Source organism: Amblyomma americanum, chromosome 9 (assembly GCF_052857255.1).
Source record: "Amblyomma americanum isolate KBUSLIRL-KWMA chromosome 9, ASM5285725v1, whole genome shotgun sequence".
Classification (NCBI taxonomy): Eukaryota; Metazoa; Arthropoda; class Arachnida; order Ixodida; family Ixodidae; genus Amblyomma; species Amblyomma americanum.
Genome location: NC_135505.1, coordinates 152,032,789 through 152,058,073, shown reverse-complemented (window position 1 = coordinate 152,058,073; position 25,285 = coordinate 152,032,789). Strand labels below are relative to the sequence as shown.

Sequence of the window (25,285 nt, the reverse complement as noted above, 5' to 3'; positions counted from 1 at the left end):
CTTAGCGGCCTTAGTGCGGCGGCGGTGCATGCTCGACGAAGACTGTTCGGGTTCGGTGGCTCGGGTTCAGCTGCCGAGCCCGTGACCCCCCTCCGGCGCCAGTCTCCCTCTAAACATGGCTCACAGACGGACGCGGTGAGTGCTTTCTCGCCATAGTCACGTTGCTCAAATCGGCGGCTGGACAGCGCAGCGTTGTGTGCCGCTACCGCTGCTCATGCTGGCAATACTGATCGATTGCGGGTGTGGTCAGCGCCATGATGCTCGCCCGCTTCCTTGTGCTACGTTACCTTGTGCACATCCAATTTTCCTTTGCAAACATATTCGGCCGATATAGCAGTGGACTTACGAAAGCCGGATACATGCAAATTGAGTTTGGGCCCACCAGGCACAGAAGTTTTGGTTACGACTTATATATGCCACACACAGCACTTTTACTTCATGGAAAAAATTAAACTTGCGTGCAGGAACCAGCCACACATTGGCGGTTTCCATCGCAAACGTACATGAACATCAATTTTTTGCCCTGCAGCCTTGGCGGAGAAACGAATGGGGCAACACATAAATAACAGCTCCACAGACGGAACAATAAGGAATAGACACAAACACGAGCGCTGACTAGCAACTGAAAGAAATTTTAATGCAGCGAAGCAATTTACACCCCACGGTCAAGCCCACAGAGTAACAACATAAAAACTTAAAAAACATTTTAAAAACACTCAGCAACATTCCCCACGTTCTTAGGAATCAAGGAAACTAAACTCTTTTCTTTTCAAAGTGATAGAAGGTGTGCTCACGCACTTCACTCCTCTTTTTTGAACGACATGCGCTTCGAATAATTGGCGCACAAGCTGTTCCTTGTATCTCCCGAGAACCTTGCTCTTGCCAAGATTTGCAGTGCACTTGCAGGTGGCCACGTGTTCAGGCAGATTCTTCCTCGTGCTGTGCTTGATATCTCTGCTATGTTCTCGGAGCCTATCATTTATCGGGTGTCTCTTCCTTACTGTCCCGTCTGCCACGCTGTTATTTACGAGTCATGATCCAACTGGCCCGGCTAATTTCACTCTTGGAGTGGGGCAAGTTGTGCCCCTGCTACCACAGATGGGTTCAATTCGCTCACCAGCAACCCCACTGATCCGTTTGCCTCCCCCGCGGCCGAGGCTGGGAGCATGTGATCCGGCTGAGCAAAAGCTCCTCGCCCCGTGGGAAAGTTGGTGCCCCCGCACTAGACCTGCCCAGGCGCCCAAAGACGCGATATTTTGGTGATCTGTGCACAAACCTCCACTCAAAAGGGGTGGAGTTCTCCCTTGTGTGAATCCCGTGTTACAAATCTCCTGGATGAGTCAACGCTGCTTGTCCTTTCCTATCCTCTCCTCCTTAAAACAGAGAAATATGCGTTCTACTTCACAGCCCTAAGTACAAGTATTCTCTTTCCACTTCCAGCATCACGCTACAAATTACAAACTAGTGTTGCCTTCCGACATTACTTAGGTTTTCCGCATATTAATTTTTAGACCAACTGTTCTACTTAGCCCGCCCGCCTGAGTCACTGATCATGCTTTGCAATTCATCCCCTGAGGCAAGGCAATGTCACCAGTGAAATGCAGATTAGGGTACTAAGGCATTCTCCATTAACTCTTACCCCTAACTGTTCCCAATCCAGGCCTCTGAATATCTTCTGTAAACAGCATTGATGACATCGCGTCTCCCTGCCCGACACCCTCCCTTGACGGACGTTAACTGCCGATTTTATGGAGGACTATAGTGGCTGTGCAGCCTTTATAGAGCTCTCCCAGTATTTTTACATAAGGCTAACCTACACCCTGATTCCGTAAGGCCTGCATGACTGCTGAGGTTTCGACAGAGTCAAATGCTTTCTAGTAATCTATGAAGGTCAATTATATTCTGCACATTTCTATGGTTTACTGTCGCTTATCCTTTACGAAAGCGTGCCTGATCATTTCGTTGATTGAAGTCTAAGGTTGTCCTGACTCTATTAGGGATTCTCTTAGTGAATACCTTGTAGGCAACATACAGAAAGGTGATCAGTTTTCAATTTTTCAAGTCCTTGATGCCTCCTTTGTTATGGATTAAGATGACATTTGCTTTCTTCCAAGCTTCCGGTATGCTCGACGTTATAAGGCATTTCGTATACAGGGTGGCCAGTATTTCTAGCCCAATCTCCCCTCTGTCCTTCAACAGATCTGCTGTTACCTGATCCTCCCCAGCTGTTTTTCCCCTTTCCATTGCTCCTAAGGCTTTCTTTGCTTCCTCTTTCGTTACTGGCGTGATGCCCTATTGCTGTGTGCTACTGCTCCTCCCATTAACGCTATGATTACAATGGCTACTGTACAGATTTGTGTAGCACTTTTCGGCTACTTTAACTACCTTATCCAGACTGCTAATAACTGTTACAAGAGGCTCCCATAGATTGCGCCAGCCACACTAGTGAAGCACCGGGTCTTCGGCAATCAGAAGAGCCGTGAGCAATGTACCAGACGCACGGGCCGTCAGCCGCCACCTTGCTTGTAACCTTTATATAGGCACGGAGCAGATGACGCTTCATGTTGCAAGTGCCACCTCTCAAGCTGCTACGCAGCAGAGCCATTGCTGTATTCCTAGTAACTACACCTATGTAACCGAGCCAGAAATAAAATTTGTTTATCCCCTAGCAAAGAAAAGTCCTCAGTTTATTAAGCCATCTTACAGTAAACAGGCACAAAATAATGACATTGCCCTCTGTCTTTAAATGCATACATCTGATTTTTGCCTGCACCTAGTTTCCTCTTCACTATATTTAGGCTACCTCTGTTTTTTAAAGCATGCTCAATTCTCTCCATACGCTTATTGAATAGCTTTGTTCAATAGCCAGTTCTAATCTGTCTGTGGGGTAAGTGGCTTTCATGATTTGGCCTTTCTTAATGAAATCTTTTGTCTCCCGGGAGAGCTTGCAGGTATCCTGTCTGACCATCCTACCACCTACTTCTACTGTGAGAGGGAAATAACTAGAAGAATAAGGGTGGAGCACATTTGGCAGGTTCTCTCAGATCAAGAATTGCTGTTTACCAATATCCCTCAAGAGCAAAATATATATAACAGCGTATCTTGCTGGTTCTTACACTGTAAAGCCGCTATATAGCTAACGCTGGGTGCTAGCTATACAGCAGCCTATACAGTTAGCCATATAAAGAATTTTCTTTAATGCTCTCAAGGCGCATCGCAGAGCATGGCCCAGGACCTCCTCTCTCGACAACTCTGGCGGAGTAGCGAACATGGACAGACAAAAATTATTGTGGGACGATAAAAAGAGCGAAAAATAAAGTGTCCCTGCCCATGCCACTAAGTATAACTGGCTTGAACATGAACCGACAGTCTGAGATAGTTGCTGCCCCATCGCGAAGACGACGGGAAGGAGACACATTAATGCGTGCTGCGGCACACTTTCCCTAAACTGCCGCACGCTTCCAGAAGTTTCGAGGCTGGTTATTTAAGAGCGTGCTGCACAGAATTAGGTGGTTCTTGGTTGTTGAAGGACCCAGCTGTCGAGAAGCCATGAAGAGTCAAAAGTCAATACGTTTATTTTCAAGGTTTAACTGGAGGGTCCTGGCTAAGAGCTCACTGTGCAGCTTGACTGTGGCCAGGAAACCCTTACATGTAGTAACAACGAGTGGCACACAAACTTTCCAAACCACCAGTCACACATACAATAGTTATACAATAAAAAAAAAGAACACTGTACGAATGCGCCCACTGACAGTAACAATCTTACAAAAACTGAAACGGACATACATGTGCCAAAATAAATATTAGCAATAAGGAAGTAAACGTTCAGCAATCTACAAGTGGACAGAGCAATCACATTTCAACAAAATATTTTCAGAGCTCAGTTTCAGTACATTCCATTGCATGTTTATATGTGTTTAGAACATGGGGCAGGTTACGAGACATTTGTAATTTATGATTAGTGTGAGCATTATGCTCAAAGTGCCATTTATTATGTCAGCTTTGGTAGCTGGGTGCAAAGCTCCTATTTCTTCTGCGCATATCTAATTGTTTCTGTACTGCTTTTGAATCGCTCCTATCAAGTCCAGCTCCTCTGTTAGTTCAAGTCTCATTGTTCATTCACCGCCTGCTTCACATCCACTGCCAAATCAACGTGCACCTCAAAGTTATGAGGTGTGAGAAGAGCTGTGATCTGTACTCTTACCTACGGGGCAGATACGTGGAGGCTAACAAAATGTGTTCAACTTAAGTTAAGGACAGTGCAACGAGCTATGGAGAGGAAAATGACAGGTGTAATGTTAAGAGACAGGAAGAGGGCAGAGTGGGTCAGAGAACAAACACGGGTTAATGGCATCCTAGTCGAAATGTGCTTGGGCAGGGCATGTAATGCGAAGGCAAGATAACCGCTGGTTGTTAAGGGTAACGGACTGTACACAAGCGTACCAGGGGGCGGCAGAAAGTTAGGTGGGCGGATGAGATTAAGAAGTTTGCGGAGATAGGGTGGCCGCAGCTGGCACAGGACAGGATTAATTTAAGAGACATGGGAGAGGCCTTTGTCCTGCAGTAGGTGTAGCCAGGCTGGGATGATGCTCTCACAGCTGGTAATAAAAGAGATCATTGCGCCTGCACCGAACTCCGGGAAGCGAAGCGATATTACTCAGCGCTGGAGCGAATTCGTCTGTCAGTGACACTACAGTCGGATCCAGCTCAAGAACGCAGTGACATATGCCCCTCAAGCGAGGCTGTGCAGTCAGTCGGGTCAAATGATTTTCATGAGGACGCGGTTAATTCCCCTTCAATACTAGTCTATCAAGTACAAAGGCATTAACTATGGCGTCATGAGAATCGGCCGACGCAGTTGGCTGGAGGGCCTCCTCCGAGAGGGATTTTCCGCTTCTGCCTTCATTTATATCGGACTATAGATATCCCACGAGCTACACACACCAATCACAAATTTATTCTAACTGGGTTCCGCTAAACCTGCATGGCTCTCAGTGTACAGTGGAGGTGTACCTAGCAGCCATTTTTGCCATCGGCCATGCTGCCCTTGAGATTTTTGCAAACATAAGCTTCATTTATTTGATGCAGAAATTTGATTGTGCTCTGCCATACCCGTGCACAGCGTCAGCAGGGGCCCTTCCCACAAGTTGCTTATCAGCGCTCAGCGATGTGCCGCATACGCAGAAATCAACATATCTGTGCATACGAATTATACCACCAAATAATATTTGCCTCAAAATAAAATGCAACTTTTGAATGTTAGACCCATACCAGACCTGCCACTCAGAATCATGCCAACAAAAGGTACATTATAAAGACATGCAAGTCTGCAGATGTTGACTGGCTTCCACCTCGATGCATATCCTGCTCGTGTTTTCTAAGAAAGAGAAACAGGCAGGGACTCAAAAACCCATGCCAAAATTTTGCAGGACCGTAGGTGGCTCACACATATGGCATACAATGTGCACCATGGAAGCCTGTGTTGCGACACGTTTGCTTTTGGAAGTCCGTTTACTCCAAACTTGAGGCCATAAGGAAAGAACATCACATGACCCTCAAGTTTGGGCTTCAATAGGCCTAAACACTCTGAAACGGCTATGAGAACTAACGCTAGGTCGGCCTGGGTAGCCAGTGCACGGCACCGCCCAACTCAAAAGCAGAGATTTTCGAGCAGTTTGGCAAAATATTCCAAGTCTTTATCAGGATGGCACAACACATCTGGTTTGGCACAGTTTGGTGCACTTGGTGCAAGGGTGGCATCGCTACTTTTGGATCATAAGAGGGCAGCACAAAATCAACACTGAACATAGACTTGTGGGCTTTCTTCTTCTCCATGTTGATTTTGCGCTGCCCTCTTAAGATTCAAGTATGAATCAAACAGAAATTTTAATTAAAAACTGCTTTTAGGCTTGACATCACAACTTTGAATAGAGTGGCGGTGGGAATGAAAAGTGTTACATTTTTTCAACCCATATTCCCCACAAAAAATGCCTTTAAAAAACATTAATATGGCCATGAAGAGCCAATTTGCAGACGGCCGTATGCTTTCCAAGTCTATTCAGTCGACCAAAGATGAGGATGTACTTAACGCTAGTCTTGATGCCATTCCCAACAGGTGGGACTGCTGGGACATGATGATGAAACTGCCTTTATGCACATTACAAATTACGCTAAATCACTCCATTGTACAGCACTCCCTGATATGTCAGACGGACAGTTTCCCATACCTGGGAGTAACAACCACTAATCGCTTGAGTAGGTCACCTACATCGTTAAAATTGAATGAAAGCTAGGTTTACTAAGACATGGAGTTAAGTCGTCTCTTCTCATCGTTAAATTGTCGGCTTATAACACATCGATCAGATGTCGTCTAGAATATGCATGCCAAGTTTAATATCCTTACACTAAGTAAAAAACTAGAGAAAATACAAAGACTTCCAGTTTGTTTTATATCACATATAATCGCAACAAGTGGCTTGATTCTGCATCTGAACTAATGACACAGAACAGCATCAAGACCTTAGAATCGTGCAGAAGAAAGCTAGCCAGAATAAAACTACTTTCAATTTGTATCCCCGCCAGCTTTGCCTCAACCCTTCACCATACTTTCAGCAATAATCGACCAGAATCACAAGGAAGCACTATCTGCATAAGTTAACTCCTTTGTTTGCTGGTACTAACAGCTTCAAACATTCGTTTTTTTGCTTAAAATCCTGAACCGACTGTAACAATCTACCCGCTACTGTTTTTGGAACTGAAAATGCACTTCAAGCAGCTTAAAAGTTTCCTCAGTACGTTCATTTGCTCTGATGTTTTGCTTCGCTGCTGCTTCTTCTTCTGTGCTTACACGACTGCTTCATTCCTGCAGTCCAGTGCAATGTCAAGCGTTACCACGTGCAAGCCATATTTTGGCCTGCAGTATTGAATAAATAAGTGCTTTTTACTGAGAGCAAATAATTGTACAAAGTTGTCTCCAGCATCTCTTTAAATTATGCATCAAACTAATGATCTTCTGGAAACCAAACCCTTTTTAAGTGATGCTTCGAGGTGGCATAAATGCTAAGTGCGGTTTGACAGACAAACTGATGTTAATAAGCTGACAGGGCATGAGCCTTGCATGCCAAGGTGAGCTAGAGGTGTTTCTGTAAAGAACTGATAGGGGAAACACTGTTTCAGAACCAGGCAATGCCACAGAAGCTAGCTACTGCAATGCGAAAGAATGACAGCTAAAACAACAGTGATCTATTGTAACATGCAATAGAGCAAAGGTGCATGTCCAAGTCAACCTAACAGGATTAGGACTGATCAGCGGCCATGTACATCAAAAAATTTAGTACAGAGATTTTCCTTTTTAAGTCTCTGGAAATCCCCGTGGCTTTAACAGTGTGCTCAGGAACCCCGCATGCCTTGGCTTTGTCACTTTTATTTATTATCTATTTACAGAATACTGCAGGCCCTTCTGGGCCCTAGCAGGAGGGGTGATACAATGCAACACAGATGCAAAAAACGCTGCAAAAAAAAATTTGAAACACAAAGTCGATAAGGTTGGTGGTGTCAAAGGTAAAGCATTGTTGACCGCGTTTTAGTGAGAACAGCACGCCCACCGTTTACTGCGTGTAGAACTGGAATCCATTTTTGTCTGCCCATGTCTCTAGTTTGTTTATTGTTAGCTGTGTTAGTCTCTCGCATGTTGCTTCATTGGAGGATGTACAAGCTATTTGAAGGTCATCGTGAATACATCATGGATTTTGGGATTATTTTGTTAATGGAATTCACCTTTACAATAAACAGTGCTGTGCTTAAAATACACCCCTGAGGAAGCCCGTTCTCTTGAATGAAGTTCCTGGAAAGGGTTGATCCCAGGCGTGCTTGAAATGAGCAGTTCGGTAGGAAATAATTTAGGCAGTGCAACATCCTGCCGCGGATGTCAAGTTCTGCAAGGTCGCGAAGAATCCCAAATTCCCACGTTGTGTCGTACGATTTCTCCAGATAAAAAAAAAAAAACAGCAATACAGTGTTGTTTCAAAACAAAGAGACGCCGACCAGTAAAACGAAAAAATTGTATTGACGTTTCGGCGCCCAGAACGGGGGCCTTGTTCACAATGGAAACACACCAAGAGGGTTCGTCCTTTTTAAAAACTATAGTAATCGCCGTAAAGATCGCGCGTAAATCGGGTTAAGATTGCCCTCGTTACGATTAAGCGTGTGAGCCGTTGTCTGTATCACCAGGGACTCGAGATGAAGCCGTGATGTTGTCAGTTTCTCTTTTTCGATGATTCTTGCTTTTTCCCAATCTATTCTGTGATTTGCCGTCACCGCGTGCTCTGCCAAGGCGTTATTGCGGGTATCTTCTTTCTGCACATCACGAGCATGTTGCTGTAGGCGCTTCTTGTAACTTCCGGTTTCGCCGATGTAAACACCGTTGCAATCTGCACAAGGGATGGCGTAGACAACTCCTGGGAACTTCTCTTTTGGCAACTGATCTTTGACGTTCATCAGTTGTTGTCGCATTTTTTTGACAGGGACATGGGCAACCTGCACGTCATACTCTCGTAATACACGGGCGAGGCACTCACTTGTTTTCGGCACATAAGGAATAGCCGCACGTTTTTTGGGCGGAAGAGGGGCGTCCGGATGACGAGGCCGTGACAGCCGTCGTTCTGTGGACCTGATGAAATGGCTTGGGTAACCACAGCTAGTGAGATCTTTTCGTACCCTTGACGCGTCCGCAGCGGCGTCAGTGGTGTTTGTGCATATCTTCTTGGCCCGCTGCATTAAACTGCTCACAACGGCTCTTTTTTGGGCGGCAGGATGGACGGAACTGAAATGTAGGTAGCGGCCTGTATGTGTAGCCTTTCTATACACGCTAAACGACAACTTCTGGCCTTTCCTTGAGACGAGGACGTCCAGAAAAGGCAGACTGCCGTCCACCTCTTCTTCCAACGTAAACTGAATGGCGTCTTCCTGGCTGTTCAGGTGTGTCAGAAACTGGCTCACCGCGTCCTTGTGCAGAATGCAAAAGCAGTCGTCGATGTAACGGAAGAAGACCTTGGGGGCAGGGTGAAAGGAGGTTAACGCGCGTCGCTCCAATGACTCCATGGTGAGGTTAGCGGCCGTCACCGAAACAGAAGCACCCATGGGGGTCCCATGGACTTGCTTGTAGTAGTTTCCCCTAAAAACAAAGTAGGTATTGCTCAGGCAGAAAGCAAGCAGCCGGCGCAGGTCCCGTGCTTCTATTGGCGATCTTTCCGGTAGAGAGGCATCGCTATCGAGCGCAGCGGTGCATACGTCGACAGCAAGGTCAGTCGGTACACTCGTGAACAGGGACTTCACGTCGAAAGACACCATCAATTCACTGTCTTCGATCAGGGTGTTGCGGGTCTTCTCAACAAAGTCGTATGAGTTGCAAACGTGGCAAGTCCCATGGCCAACAAGCGGGGAAAGAACACGGTGCAAGAATTTGGAGAGGCTGTGCAGAGGGGAGCGGGTAAAATCCACGATAGGTCGCATTGAAACTCCTGGTTTATGTATCTTTGGCAAGCCATAAAACGCTGGCGCGGAACCATTGTGGCATAGTAACTTGTAGTAGAGCGGTTTTTGGCTCGGCGGGACGAACTGAAATACGTCGGCGAGAAGCTTCTGAAGTTCCCTCTCCAACTTGAGTGTAGGGTCCTTCTTGAGGCGGACGTACGTGTCACCGTCTTCCAGGAGAGACAGTATCTTGCGGTCATAGTCAGACTTGTCCAAAAGGACTGTCGCGTTGCCTTTGTCTGCTGGCAAAATTACAATATCTTTGTTGTCACGGAGGCTCTTCATAGCGGATTGTTCCTCGCGAGACAAAGCAGAACGGGAAGGCCCGCGATGAATGGCGTTGAGAACGCCCACCACCCGTGTGCGGGCCTCTTCTCGGCGAGTGTTCTCAACTTGGCTGATCGCATTTTCCACAGCGCATACCAACTTCTTCCTATTCGGTGCAGCTCCTAGGTTGAAATTCAACCCCAAATTCAGAACAGCCTCTTCAGCTCGGTTGGGCTGAAGAGGCTGTTCTGAATTTGGGGTTGAATTTCAACCTAGGAGCTGCACCGAATAGGAAGAAGTTGGTATGCGCTGTGGAAAATGCGATCAGCCAAGTTGAGAACACTCGCCGAGAAGAGGCCCGCACACGGGTGGTGGGCGTTCTCAACGCCATTCATCGCGGGCCTTCCCGTTCTGCTTTGTCTCGCGAGGAACAATCCGCTATGAAGAGCCTCCGTGACAACAAAGATATTGTAATTTTGCCAGCAGACAAAGGCAACGCGACAGTCCTTTTGGACAAGTCTGACTATGACCGCAAGATACTGTCTCTCCTGGAAGACGGTGACACGTACGTCCGCCTCAAGAAGGACCCTACACTCAAGTTGGAGAGGGAACTTCAGAAGCTTCTCGCCGACGTATTTCAGTTCGTCCCGCCGAGCCAAAAACCGCTCTACTACAAGTTACTATGCCACAATGGTTCCGCGCCAGCGTTTTATGGCTTGCCAAAGATACATAAACCAGGAGTTTCAATGCGACCTATCGTGGATTTTACCCGCTCCCCTCTGCACAGCCTCTCCAAATTCTTGCACCGTGTTCTTTCCCCGCTTGTTGGCCATGGGACTTGCCACGTTCGCAACTCATACGACTTTGTTGAGAAGACCCGCAACACCCTGATCGAAGACAGTGAATTGATGGTGTCTTTCGACGTGAAGTCCCTGTTCACGAGTGTACCGACTGACCTTGCTGTCGACGTATGCACCGCTGCGCTCGATAGCGATGCCTCTCTACCGGAAAGATCGCCAATAGAAGCACGGGACCTGCGCCGGCTGCTTGCTTTCTGCCTGAGCAATACCTACTTTGTTTTTAGGGGAAACTACTACAAGCAAGTCCATGGGACCCCCATGGGTGCTTCTGTTTCGGTGACGGCCGCTAACCTCACCATGGAGTCATTGGAGCGACGCGCGTTAACCTCCTTTCACCCTGCCCCCAAGGTCTTCTTCCGTTACATCGACGACTGCTTTTGCATTCTGCACAAGGACGCGGTGAGCCAGTTTCTGACACACCTGAACAGCCAGGAAGACGCCATTCAGTTTACGTTGGAAGAAGAGGTGGACGGCAGTCTGCCTTTTCTGGACGTCCTCGTCTCAAGGAAAGGCCAGAAGTTGTCGTTTAGCGTGTATAGAAAGGCTACACATACAGGCCGCTACCTACATTTCAGTTCCGTCCATCCTGCCGCCCAAAAAAGAGCCGTTGTGAGCAGTTTAATGCAGCGGGCCAAGAAGATATGCACAAACACCACTGACGCCGCTGCGGACGCGTCAAGGGTACGAAAAGATCTCACTAGCTGTGGTTACCCAAGCCATTTCATCAGGTCCACAGAACGACGGCTGTCACGGCCTCGTCATCCGGACGCCCCTCTTCCGCCCAAAAAACGTGCGGCTATTCCTTATGTGCCGAAAACAAGTGAGTGCCTCGCCCGTGTATTACGAGAGTATGACGTGCAGGTTGCCCATGTCCCTGTCAAAAAAATGCGACAACAACTGATGAACGTCAAAGATCAGTTGCCAAAAGAGAAGTTCCCAGGAGTTGTCTACGCCATCCCTTGTGCAGATTGCAACGGTGTTTACATCGGCGAAACCGGAAGTTACAAGAAGCGCCTACAGCAACATGCTCGTGATGTGCAGAAAGAAGATACCCGCAATAACGCCTTGGCAGAGCACGCGGTGACGGCAAATCACAGAATAGATTGGGAAAAAGCAAGAATCATCGAAAAAGAGAAACTGACAGCATCACGGCTTCATCTCGAGTCCCTGGTGATACAGACAACGGCTCACACGCTTAATCGTAACGAGGGCAATCTTAACCCGATTTACGCGCGATCTTTACGGCGATTACTATAGCTTTTAAAAAGGACGAACCCTCTTGGTGTGTTTCCATTGTGAACAAGGCCCCCGTTCTGGGCGCCGAAACGTCAATACAATTTTTTCGTTTTACTGGTCGGCGTCTCTTTGTTTTGAAATGTATCCCCCCGGCCAGACGGGATTCCGTCACACTCTCGACTTCAATACAGTGTTGTTTATGTATAAAAGCCTCTATGATTGTATTTTCGAGGCGAACTATATGGTCAGTTGTTTAGCATCCCTTCTTAAAACTGCATTGATGGATGTCAAGAAGTTTGTGAGTTTCAAAGACAAAAGTTATATTTAGAACACTTTCAAAAGATTTGGCGAGACAGCTTGTAAGAGCTATTGGCCTATAGCTACCTAGGGAAGTTGGTGGTTTCCCAGGTTTCAGGAGTGGCGCTATGACAGCTTTCTTCCACTCCTTAGGTATTTTTCCTTCTGTGAATATTTTGTTAAAAAATTCAAGAGTGCCTCCATGGCAGGCTGGGAAAGATGGGCAAGCATTTCGTAGTGTATCTGGTCGTGTCCTGGAGTAGTTTTGCCGGCATACAGTACTTTATTTATTTCTTAGAGTGTAATTAGACAATTGTATTTTTCATTCACACCTCCACTTGTTGGGAGCCTGTGTTTTTTGGCTATGCTTTTGTATTTTAGAAATGACTGGCTACAGTGTGAGGAACTTGAAACTGTAGCAATGTGCTCCCTCAATAAGTCTGCCTGTTCCCCTATGTTTGTGTACTGGGTGTTGTAAAAAAAAATTGATGATGGCCTAGCTCTGTTAGGCCAAGATACGCGCAGCGGAAGCATGGCAACATCTGGTTAGTAAGAGTTAATATATGAAAGGTGCGCATTCACTACATGCGCCTTTGTTCATAATTAAAGCTCGAGCTGTCGTGGCGGAGTTTTCTGAGTGTTAAGTTTCATGTCCCACTGATTACACTAATCGAAAGTATTCTTAAGGTTTAATTTGAGTAAGACTTGGTCTTCACAACAAGTAATTACATTAAAGAGAGCACAGTCATCTGCAAACAGCCAGATTTGAACGGGATGAGTGACTACTTAATCAATGCCATTCACATATACTGTCGAACCCGACTATATCGAACTCGTTTATATCGAATTACCCCGTACATCGAACAATTTCTGAACACCGTAATGTTACAATGAGAACATACAGGAAAAAGTACGGTTAAATCGAGCAAAAATAGCAGCCGCACGCGATATAACGAACTTCAACACTGCAAAATTTCCCGAGAAGTTGGCTTTCCCGCGCGGCAGCCGGGCCAGCTGCCGACACCCCCCTCCCAAAGTGGTTTAGCCCAACTGCGTGTGTGTGACGCGGCTCTCCCTCTCTCAGACAGCCACCCCATAGAAAAAGTGGTTCGACCCATCTCTCGCTCTGTCACAGCCACGTGGCACATGCTCCTGCACACAGTTCAGTTCAAGTCGCGTCCTCGGAACATAGTGCGCGTCCCCTGTGTTTAACGAGATGGCTGCCGTGAAACGGCAGAACTTGACAAAATCCGCAAAGATAGAGATTATCAAAAGAGTTGCACTTGGAGAAAAGAAGTCTGATGTCGCTGCAGCATACAGCATCCCAAGAAGCACGCTGAGTACGGTCTTGAAAAATAAGACCGACATTAGGGCTAAGGCGGACAAGAGGCCTGGTGCTACCGGCGCCCGCCGCGTACGCACGGCTGCATATGAAGACGTGGAGGCAGCAGTGTACAAGTGGTTCCTTGATGTCAGGTCACGGAACATCCCTGTTTTTGGCCCCATAATTGAGCAGAAAGCGAAGGATCTCGCTTTCATGCTGAACAGACCCGACTTCAAAGGCGGTTCAGGTTGGCTGCAGCGCTTCAAAGAGCGCCACAGCATTGTCGGCTGGGGTGTCACCGGTGAAAGCCGCGCGGTGGACGTCAGCAGCGTGCAGAAATGGTTTGACGGAAATTGGAGCGACATCACAGCAAGATATCATCCCCGCGATATATTTAATGCCGATGAGACAGCCTTGTTCTGGTAAATGCTGCCCAACAAAACGCTGGCGTGTCGTGATGATAAGTCCCACGGCGGGAAAGTTAAAGCGTGAATATCGGTGTTGCTCGCCACCAACGTCGATGGATCGAGCAAGCTTCGATCACTTGTGATTGGCAAGAGCAAATCGCCGCGGTGCCTGAAGAATGCACTCTCTCTTCCGGTGACCTACGTGTCCAACGGAAAAGCTTGGATGACAAGCGGAGTTTTTGGCAAGTGGCTGAAGTCCTGGGACGACGACCTGGTAAGCAAAGGCAAAAAGGCCTGCTTACTTGTTGATAATTGTTCTGCTCACCATTGTAAGGTCAGCGTCAGCAACATAGAGCTTCGCTTCCTGCCACCGAACACAACGTCGGTGCTGCAGCCTTTGGATCAAGGTGTCATTCGTGCACTGAAGGCAGGCTACAGAAAGCGCCTTGCGCAACGATTATTGCTAAATCTCCGCACTGGCCGGGAGTTGAAAATTGACCTCCTAGGCGCAATAACGATGTTGAATGCATCGTGAAACGACGTCAAAAAACAACCAATTAGAAACTGTTTCCGTCACTGTGGACTCTCTGCTTCCGGTGAAGCTGGCGCCAGCTCAACTGAAAGTTGCGATGAACCCCTCGACATCGATGAACCACTCGAGGAACTTGACGATTTGTTAACACAGCTGTCACGAGTTCCCAGGTGCCGTTTGTGATGGGACTGCAGCTACAGACTTTGTCTCCGTTGACGACGATGTTGCGACTACCGGAGAGCTCGCTGACGAAGATATTGTTGCCGATCTGGCCAGGGATCTCGCCAGCGATGATAACTGCGAGGACCCAACGAGTTCCAATCCGCCCACATGTTCTGAAGCACTTCATGCGCTGAGCGTTGTTCATCGCCACTGCACGTCCATAGAATGCTGTGGACTCGGCTGTTCCCAGTCACTCGACAACATTGAAAAGTGCATGCTAAACAATTCTTTGAAAGCGAAAAAGCAGAAGACGATCGGCTACTATTTCTCGCGCTAATATGCACGCAGTACATGTCTTTAGGAATTAAAGAACACTTCTTGATGAAGTGCGTTTTGTACATTGTCAATTTCTTTAAACGTTCTATATCGAATTACACGATATATCGAACTAATTCCGTTTTTTTTTTTTTTGCGAGTTCGATATATGCGGGCTTGACTGTATTCGTGTTGTTTTTACAACACGAAGAAATCCAGGGCTCGACGGAAACCCGTCTGGTCGGGTATGTTCATGGTCGGGTATGTTCAGATTGTGAACAAGGCCCCCGTAAGCCGGGGCCGAAACGTCATCTTTCTAACGATTGGTCGGCGCTTGGAGATTTTCCGCCTAAAAACACAGGACTAAAGACGCTTCCTTGGGGGACACCACAAGAGACAGGAAGGCTAGTTGAATAATGACCATCAATACTAACAAACTGCTCTCGGTTAGATAAGTAAGCTGAAACAGTTAACTATAAAGTTAGGAAGACCGACTTGTTTAAGCTTGTCAATTAATTTAGAATGGGAGACGAGGTGAAATGCTTTACTAAAATAATATCAACCTGGCTGGGTTTATCAAATACAGATTGGAAACTAAGAACAACCGATGTTAGTTGTGTTATCGTAGAATAGGCCTTCCTAAACCCGTGTTGAACGTTGGAAAGGATTTTGTTGTCAAGAAAACCGATGATGTACTTGGCGATGATGTGCTCCAGCAAATTGCAACAGTGAGAGAAATGGGACAATAATGCGATATCAGTGAGGCGTCCCCCTTCTTAAGAACAGGAACAACAAGTGCACTTTTCCACTCTGAAGGAATGACAGCTGATGACAAAAATGTGCGAAAAATGACAACCAGAAACTCAAGAAGCTTTTTAGCATACTGGCGCAAGAAAGCGTTGGGAATTTTATCAGGGCCTGGCTACTCTTTGGTTTTCAGATTTAAGAGTAATTCAACAATGCCAGGTCTTGCTTTCATATTAGACGGCATAGCACAACAAGGTTCACCACTTGCATTAGCGAAGACACTGTGGAAGTAGTGGTTAAACTGTGAGGGGCGTGACACAATGCATTATTCGGTCAGTAGGTTTTCTCTTTGTGGTTCCAAATTTTTTCAGCTGAAGTTTGAATGAAATTCGGCAGTTTATTTTCAAAATAATGACATTTAGCAGAGCTCACAGCTGCACTAAGAGTTGGTTGAAAAGACTGAATAATGGAGCCTGCTCGTTTCAAACATTTTACTTTTCTTTTCAACTGCAGGACTTGACGCATGAACCAGAGAGAGGCTTTGCGAGATTTTTTTATTTTAAAAGGCAAAGTTTTCAAGGCAGTGAGCGCACAGTGTTTTAAACTTATTCCATAGCTCATCAGCATTACTGCCGAGGCAAAAATCTAAACAATCCAACATGCTCTCATCAATTGCACTCGGCATAGCAGACTTTGTCCACAGGCTTTTTGCAAAAATAGGGAAGAAGCAATGGACCCTGTCATGATTGGAAATTCCCTGCTCACGTGAAGCACAACAGAGGGCACGCAGACACATAGCTCTGGCTTCACAAACAAGCAGGGCACTCATGGGGGGTGTCATCTGCACCGTCATCTGCTGCATGGCGTATGGTCTGCTGCTTTTGTTAGCTAGCTTATTGTGCCGTTTGAGAACCACTTTTCATGTACAGCTATCTAGCCTGCCCAACTTGAACGACTGTGTTAGTGAGCAAAGGTAGTGGCAACATGTCAGACTCCACGAGAAGCCTGAGCGATTCAGAGAGACACCCAGGTGATAAAGTGCCTGCTGTTGGTATTGCCCAGCTTCACAGCACATATCTATCATCACATTTTAAACAGATAGCTTCGAAATGACACAGCATACTTTGTCACTCTCTCGTTCAAAGAACTCGCCAACTGCCAACGAACGGCCACCTCTATCGGCACACTGCAAAACAAGAAAAAAATTTCGGAAAATTCCATGTGTTTCTTTGGGTCGTGTTCCCTCCCTATATCCCCAGTGGGAAAGCAAACCCATGCACATGTACCGCAGAGTTTTAAAAATACCTTTCAAATGACCTTTCATACCTTCATGTTCCATTCTAAGACGTACTCAGGTTTTGCTCATGAATGGGCGGCCTTGTAGGTTGACTGTGAAATCAGAAAACTTACTTCAAAACTCTTGTTTACATCTATTTCTATGGGGCGTAACACCAGCTTAACCCCAGTCGGCGAGAGCAAAGTCACTGCATCTTGCTTCTGTCACAGATCAGTGTGGTCAGTCCCAAAATAAATTGGGTGTGAAAGAAAGGTGGGAGTAGAGGCAGGCACGGGCTTAGATGCTTGGGGAACCCAGCAACTGCAGCTACACTGTTACATGCGAAATGAAAACAATGTCAGCAAAAGGAAGCGACGCTGCACAGTGCTGTATCGGTAGCTGAATCATCGTTGGGACATGCGCACACAATCAGCTTCGCTGGGAGAGGTCACCCTCCTTGCCTATAAGTCTAGCATGGAATAAAGCACCAGGTTCATTCCCCTGCACCCATGCCGTCCTTTGTTATTGGCTAAAGTACCCCTTCTCCCCTCACACTCCTTTGTTGTGACGACAGCTAAGGATCCAGGGGTTGGTGCCATTTACAGCTATCGTTGTTAAAGCACTCTGAGGAACTCAAGGGTAACCAAGTTTTAGAACTCCGGAGTCAGTGGGCACTGGGTTAGAAAAAAAATGTGCAGATGCAACAGCATTTTTCGTGCAACGTCTTCCTATGATACTGTACACCACGCGTTTAGTCTGCATGAAGCGGCCCAGCTTTACCATCCTGCTGAAGGACCCAGAAATGAGAACGTGTAAAACGATATGCTGTCTGCCTACCTGTTGGCCCGTGGTGAGTGAAGGTGACCCCATCGCTCGCCGGCTGGGTACTCTAGTAGCAGGTGGATGTCGTCGTCGGCCACCTCCGGGCCCGCTACCGTGATGCCCTCTGGCAGCTCAGCGCGCAATTTCTGTGACATGTGTGCGCCCAGCAGCACCTCGCAGCCCTCAAGGGCGAATCGCCGGGCCATGAGTGGTGCGTTTCCCCCGATGTGGTACTCTGCACTGTTGGCACTCTTCGCCACCTTGACCAGCTCGGCGAAGAGAGTCGCATTTGACACATAGCGCCTGTGCAGTGACGAATGACTTTTAATGCAGGAACACATTTTTTGAAGAGATGGTGAGCACGAACTAAACTCTGTATGACAAAGACACTACTTTCACTAAAAACTGTGCTGTTAAAATGTCACGAAGGTCCAGTGTTGTAAACGTTACCGAAAAAAAGTAACTAAATACATTACTCGTTACATTAAGAAAAAAGGAACGCGTTACCACCCTATGTTACCTATTAAAAAAAGTTATGCGTTACCGACAAAAAGTACCACACGTTACTTTGCCGTTACTACATGGCCATAAATTTAATTAGTGCATCTTCGCCTTAAGAACTCACGATAACAATTTTATAAAGCTCATATTTCACATAAAACTTCTAGCCCAAACAACCATTCTATGCGATATCCTGATTGAACGAGAATACTTTGCACAAATGTGCAGGAGCTTAGCACTGTTAGAGTAACCTAAAGTTGCCTGTAGAGTTACATGTGTAAAATTCTAACTCTGTGGCACATGGTGAAGCCATTTTCTGGATGTGACATATAACACAAAATGACACTTCACAAAGAAAACATCGCTAAACTCTCAACAAATTTCAAGTAATTCTGAAAAATGTAATGTTCCAAAATGCTCGGCATGCTTCTGCTCTGCAGAGCGTTTTTTTTTTTCTTATGGGGTTTAACGTCCCAAAGCGACTCTGGCTATGAGAGAGAGACGCCGCAGTGAAGGGCTCCGGAAATTTCGACTACCTGGGTTTTTTTAACGTGCACTGACATCGCACAGTACACAGGCCTCTAGAATTTCGTCTCCATCGAAATTCAACCGCTGCGGCAGGGATCAAACCCGCGTCTTTCGGGTCAGCAGCCGAGTGCCATAACAACTGAGCCACCACGGTGGCCTGTACAGCGTTGTGTGTGTGTGGTTCGGGAAGGGGAGCTAGGCAAAGGCAAGAGTGCGAATGCGTGTTCGTGCACGTGTTTTGTGCTTTATGGCTATTCTGTCTTTTTTTTTAGTTGGGTGCGTCGTGAAGGGCAGGTGTTTCCTGGCATGCGTGCGAGCCGCAAAAACGTCTTCGACAGCACCGGTTTGTTTATTTTCAACATCACTTTAGGTGTTCTGCGCTTTTTTTTTTCTAAAAAAAGGGGGCGGAGTGGGGGACAACTGGAACAAAAAGTAACTAGTAACGTGACACCTCACGTTACCAAAAATGTTAACGTAAGTATGTTACCCGTTACAGTTCCCAAATGGTAACGAGTATGTTACCAAGTTACCGAAAAAAGTAACGCGTTACCGCCAACACTGCGAAGGTCAACACAGGCGGCCTTTTCCATAAGTGGTGAGGAAAGCAGGCGAGGCTGCAGAGCCATGCCCTTTTTGATCATGAGTTGGAAGCAAGTAGCGGGAAAATGCATTTTTGTCAGATATAAAATGCGTGTTCTGCAGCCAGACAAATGTCAACATGCCCACAAATAACCGTAGAATGGGTTTTCATCAAGAACAAACATCGGGCAGAATTGCCCTCAGTGCTCATCCCATGCACATCCAGGCACAAATGCAATTACAGGCTCCAGTGGGTATAAGAAAAGAAAAGGAGCACCCACAATTTTATACATGGGCATGAAGAAGGAAAAAAAATGAGGGACGAATTAGAAGAAAAAGATGGCAGAAAAGAGCACACTCTCGACTGCCCAAGGATTGGGCAGCCATTGGCTGTGAAGGAAGTCAGCAACCCGCAGCATCGAATGCAGTAGTCTAGTCAAGCGTCAGCATGGAAATGACTAAAGGTTTCTTCAGTAGGAATCCCCCGTGAAGAGCAAAGCCCTGCTGGAAAATACTGCACTGACAGTGTCGTTTACAAGAGAGATGGGCAGGACATTTTAGATTCTATTTTACTTCCCAGAACTGTGCCATGACGCTTCGTGTGTGCTACCTCGGACGCTCTAACAGCTGGGCGCCCCACACCAGCTGTTGCGTGCAAAGTGCGGCGCGCGTGTGACCATTGACTGCCGAGTTTCCCGTCATCAGCACACGCGCGCCGCGAAGACAACTGACTTTTTGACTGTTTGTGTAAATAATGTATATAGTATATTTATTTTGCATTTATAGTGTTCACTTTTAATGTTTTTATGCAGTGTATATCTATTTTATGTAGTGTACTATTTACCTCCCCCCATGTCTTTCTTCTGTCCCCTCACCTCTTTTATTTCATTTCTCCCACCTGCCTGCTATCCTTTCTTTCCACTGCCCCAGCTCAGGTGCCGCAGCATGTGATAGCAGATGCCGGGCTAGCAAAAATCTTTTACCTTCCTTTTATGTTATTTTAAATAAACCACTACCACCACCACTATGGAAGACAATGTAGTGGAGGGCCTCAGATTTTTTAAGGTCGACTAAGCTATTACAAAACTGTTTTTGCACTTCACTTCCCCCCAAGCACAGCTAGTAAGGGCAGAAAACAAAGCCACCATCTCGTGCTTGGCAACAGGAGTCAACGAGTCAGCAAGGGAGGCGGGGCACGACACCGGATCCAGAGCAGGCAATCAGTGGATAGAGGTACGCATATATACTGGGGCAGACGAACATGAACACAAGGTAAAAAAATGGGTTAGGTTTAAAAAAAATCCCAATTCACCGATGATTTGTTACTGCAAGTTCCACACTTTATGCAAAATAACATGCTGAAATTGAGCGTGCCACTTCCACTAATGATACAGGGTGCTTGGAGTAGAGGAATGTTTACAAGGGCACATCCTATTCCCTCCCTATGTGTGTGGGGGAAAACATGTAAAAAAAGAAAGCTCCAGAAATTCAAACTTCAGAGCTGCTTTAAACTATCTTGGAAACAACAATGTTAAGCAACAGAATGGTACATGGCTGTGCCAGTGCAAAAGGCCCAATTCAGATAAAGTGAATGTCCGAGCTAAAACTACACTGCCAAAAAAAAAAAATTCCAATTATTATTGAGCAGCCAAAAAAAAAAAAAATTTGATGCCACAGAATAACTGCTAAAAGAGGTTCTTCAGATTTAGATTTATCACAAATGACACAAACACCTGCAAACTAATGTAAATACATGTCTGGCTGCTTAATATACATGTTGCTTCATTTTATTTAAAGTGTTAATCTTTTTGCTACAATAGATGCTATTATACAGACACTATAACAATACAGATGATGTAATAGCTGCAAAGCGCTACTTCACTTCACCACATTTGTGCATGTTAGGTAACAAGCTTTCAAATTATTCTATTTAAGCAGCACCGAATAATATTCCTGTCACATAGCATTCCTTGGAGGCCTTTCTAGGAAAGGTGCCTCTTTTCACCAAAGGCGCTGCAGCCCAAAAGTGAAAGAGTCCTTCCTGCAGGTGTGCACGAGGTGTCCTCTTCATTGGGCTGAGACATTTTTTTATTTTTATTGCCTCCTTAAAATAACTATCAACAGCTACTCTCATCAGCAGCAGCGGGTCTTGTTGATTGCATTCATCACCAAGGGCACTCTGTGTTGCTCCAATAATTTTGCTGTCTTGAAATCTGAGCATAACACCCATAAAAAATGCAAAAACAAGACAAACCGGAGTAGCAACAACAACACGGCCTACATTCCGTCTCTCTGCACTTCGCAGGCGTTCCTGACGTCTTTTCTGCTCTGGTCAGCGCTTGCTACCGCCCCTTCACCAAGCCGTTCAGATTGTGTGGCATCGCCGAATCACCCCGCCGGTCCCGATATCTACGCCCCGCTAAATCCACCCAGACAGATGCGTCCATCCTACGGCGCATATACGTCACCTACGATGACGTTGACACCCAGCGCCTATTTAAATTCCTGGCCGTGCGACACCGTCTTCAGTGGGCACCGGAGTAGCAACAGCAACATGGCCTACATTCCGTCTCTCTGCACTTCACAGGTGTGTAAGCCCTTTTCCTTGTACGCTAAGAGAAGCGTTAATATCTTCTTGTTGCTGCTCCCGTGACCACAAGTGTTTTCTGAAATTATTTGCGAGTGTTTTCATATGTCCGTGCTCTTACTTTGCTGTGGCGACATCGAATCCAATCCTAGACCCAACACCCGCTCAGAATTTCACCTTGAAACACTGACATTACCTGATGAACCCTCGGAACAGATGGCCGTTCTTTTCAAACTTCTCAAGGATATTCAAATGCGATTTGTTCAGTCCCCCAAGTGTCAAACAGAATTGGTTGCCGATGTTAAAGCAATCAAGGCTAGCCAAAACAACATCAAAACTAAGATTGGCTGCATCCAAGAAAGACTTGGCGTCCTTGAAGAAAAAACAAAGTGTTTTGATGACTTCGAAGAGCAGGTTGCAGGTTTCCAGAAATCTTTGGAATCCTGCAACGCTCAGCTTGATTCTGTGAAATCTCGCTTTAATGACCTGGAGGACAGATCGCAAAGAAATAATGTAATTTTTCACGGTTTCCCTGATTCTCGGGAATCATGGGAGGAATCTGAATCCCTTATCGCCAACATGCTAACAAGTCTTCACGTCAACTTACCTGATATGGCAATAGAACGCGCTCATCGTCTCGTTTCGTACTTGCCTAACAAATGCCGCCCCATCATTGCAAAATTCAGCCACTACAAATTAAATGAAAAAGTGTTTTCCATACGTAATGAACTAAAAGGACAAGACATAGCAATACCTGATGACTACTCATCTGCCACCCGACATGCTCGAAGTAAATGGATAGCCTTTGCAAAGAGTTTGCCGGGAACACCCTTCTTTCATCTGCGCTACAACAAATTATCCGTGAACAAGAAACTGTATATGTACGACTATGTGAACGATAGCGTAACAGAATGTTCCTCTCAAACAATACATGTTGATGCGCAACAGTGCACTTCATCCCCTGACAGTGCGCAGCGAGGCGCGAGGGGCAATGGTAGTCGTTCATCCCCCGTATCTGTCCTGTTTACTAACATTCGAAGCATTAAAAACAAACACGACTCGTTCACTTCTGCAATAGACACCTGTAACCCAGATATCATTGTACTTACTGAAACTTGGCTGCATGCGCATGTTCATGACCACGAAATTTTTTTAACTGCTCATCACTTCTCTGTTTATCGCTGCGACCCCACAATAAAAGAATTGAAATGAATTTTCAAACAATTATTGGCGCATGCTATCGTTCTCCTACTCACTCTGCCTCCTTTGCTGACGAATTACAAGATGCGATCAACATCGTCTTAACACGCCATCCTTTTTTGCCCGTTTTTGCTTGGCGGTTTCAATATTCCAAACATCGCATGGATAACGAACCCATTATCATACACCCTTTTTCTACATTGGCAAAAGATTTTCTCGACTTGTGTGCATTATTCTCTTTCAGTCAACTCATAACACAGCCTACCAGAACCACACAAGATGCTGATACTCTTGACCTACTGCTTACAACTCGGAGCGAATTTATTTCCAACATTAGTTATTTACCTCCCCTGAGCGACCATTCTCTTATTAATTTCAACATAAATATTTCAAAGCCAAAAATCAGAAAGAAAACCAAGACCATTCGGAACTACAAGAAAGCAGATTTTGATTCCATTAACAAAGAGCTGTGTATATTTCTTGACACTTTCCTCACAGATTTCGACGACCGCAGTGTGCAAGCGAACTGGGACATGTTTGTTGCTAAAACCAGTGAATTAACAGAAAATTTTATCCCTACATACACTCTTTCCTCTAACGGTCATGCTCCCTGGTACAACACTCACATCAAGCGCTTATCTAACAGAAAAAAAACGCTTATATAAATTAGCTAAAACATCTGCTAACAGTGCAAAATGGGCAGCCTACAAACGTGCATCTAACGACTACATCACAGCCCTTAAGGATGCAAAAGATAAATTCTTAAGAAACACATTGCCATCTATGCTACCTACTAACACGAAAAAGTTTTGGCGCACCATAAACCCAAAGCATGAGAACATAATAACCCTTGTCGATGACGATGAAAACGTCATCCCGCTGGCCGATTCTGCATCCATCTTTAATGAAGTTTTTACACGCAACTTTTCGAAACATGCCCATGCCACTAATCCAACTACACATTCTTATGACTTTATCCATTTACCCATTGAACCAGTTGGCGTAGAAAAAGTAATCACATCACTGAAACTTTCATCTGCTCCAGGCTGTGACCTAGTTAATCCAAAGTTACTGAAGAACAATAACCCATATTGTTCTGTTATACTGTCAACGATTTTTCAGCAATCACTTGACAAAGGTTCACTGCCTGCTGAATGGAAGGTTGAAAAGGTGATTCCACTTCACAAATCAGGTACAAAACACTGCCCACTTAACTATCGGCCCATTTCTTTAACCAGTATACCATGCAAAATTTTTGAACATATTCTCTTTTCTCAGATTGCCAACTTCTTAGAAGCGAACTCATTTTTTTTTTTCACAATTTCAGCACGGCTTTCGCAAAACATACTCATGTGAAACCCAACTAGTATCGTTCACACATAAACTGCACCTAATGCTTGATCACTCCACAGTACCTGACTTAATCTTTTTAGATTTTTCAAAAGCATTTGATAAGGTGTGTCATAGTTTATTAATCTACAAACTGCATCAGCTAAAACTTGATACCAAAATTCTGTACTGGCTTGAGGTTTTCCTTACTAACCGCTCACAGTTTGTCTCAGTTAATGACGTAACCTCAAGGAAATGTCCAGTGCAATCGGGTGTACCACAAGGCTCTGTGCTTGGGCCTCTTTTATTTCTCATTTATATTAACGACTTACCTTCCTGCGTCTCCTCACACATTCACTTATTTGCTGATGACTGTGTAATTTTCACCGAAATAACTTGTGATGATGACATAACCAGGCTCCAATCAGACCTTAATGCTGTTTCTACATGGTGTAAATTATGGTTAATGGAACTGAATGTTAATAAATGCAAATTTATGCGGGTGTCAAGAAACGCTAACGAATTTCGTGTGTATTCTCTTAACAAAGCACCGTTAGATCCGGTAACTACTTACAAGTATCTCGGCCTTCACATCACCTCTGATCTAACTTGGAACATTCACATCACGCATATAACATCCAGCACTCACCGGATGCTCGGATACTTACGACAACCTTTCCAAAGCACCTTCCTCTTTAAAATTAGTCCTTTATAAAAATCTAATACGGCCCAAGCTCGAATACGCCGCGTCAATTTGGGATCCAGGTCAAACAAACCTAACACAG

General features: G+C 45.6%; 1 protein-coding gene across 1 annotated transcript in view; it reads right to left on the bottom strand.

Moving 5' to 3' along the window:
* Nucleotides 1-25,285, bottom strand: part of LOC144104895 (ADP-dependent glucokinase) — a 46,161-nt gene that overhangs the window by 17,955 nt on the left and 2,921 nt on the right. Inside the window, exon 2 of the mRNA XM_077638128.1 lies at nt 17,792-18,079. Coding sequence (XP_077494254.1) covers nt 17,792-18,079 — 288 coding nt within the window. The remainder of the gene's footprint in view (nt 1-17,791; nt 18,080-25,285) is intronic.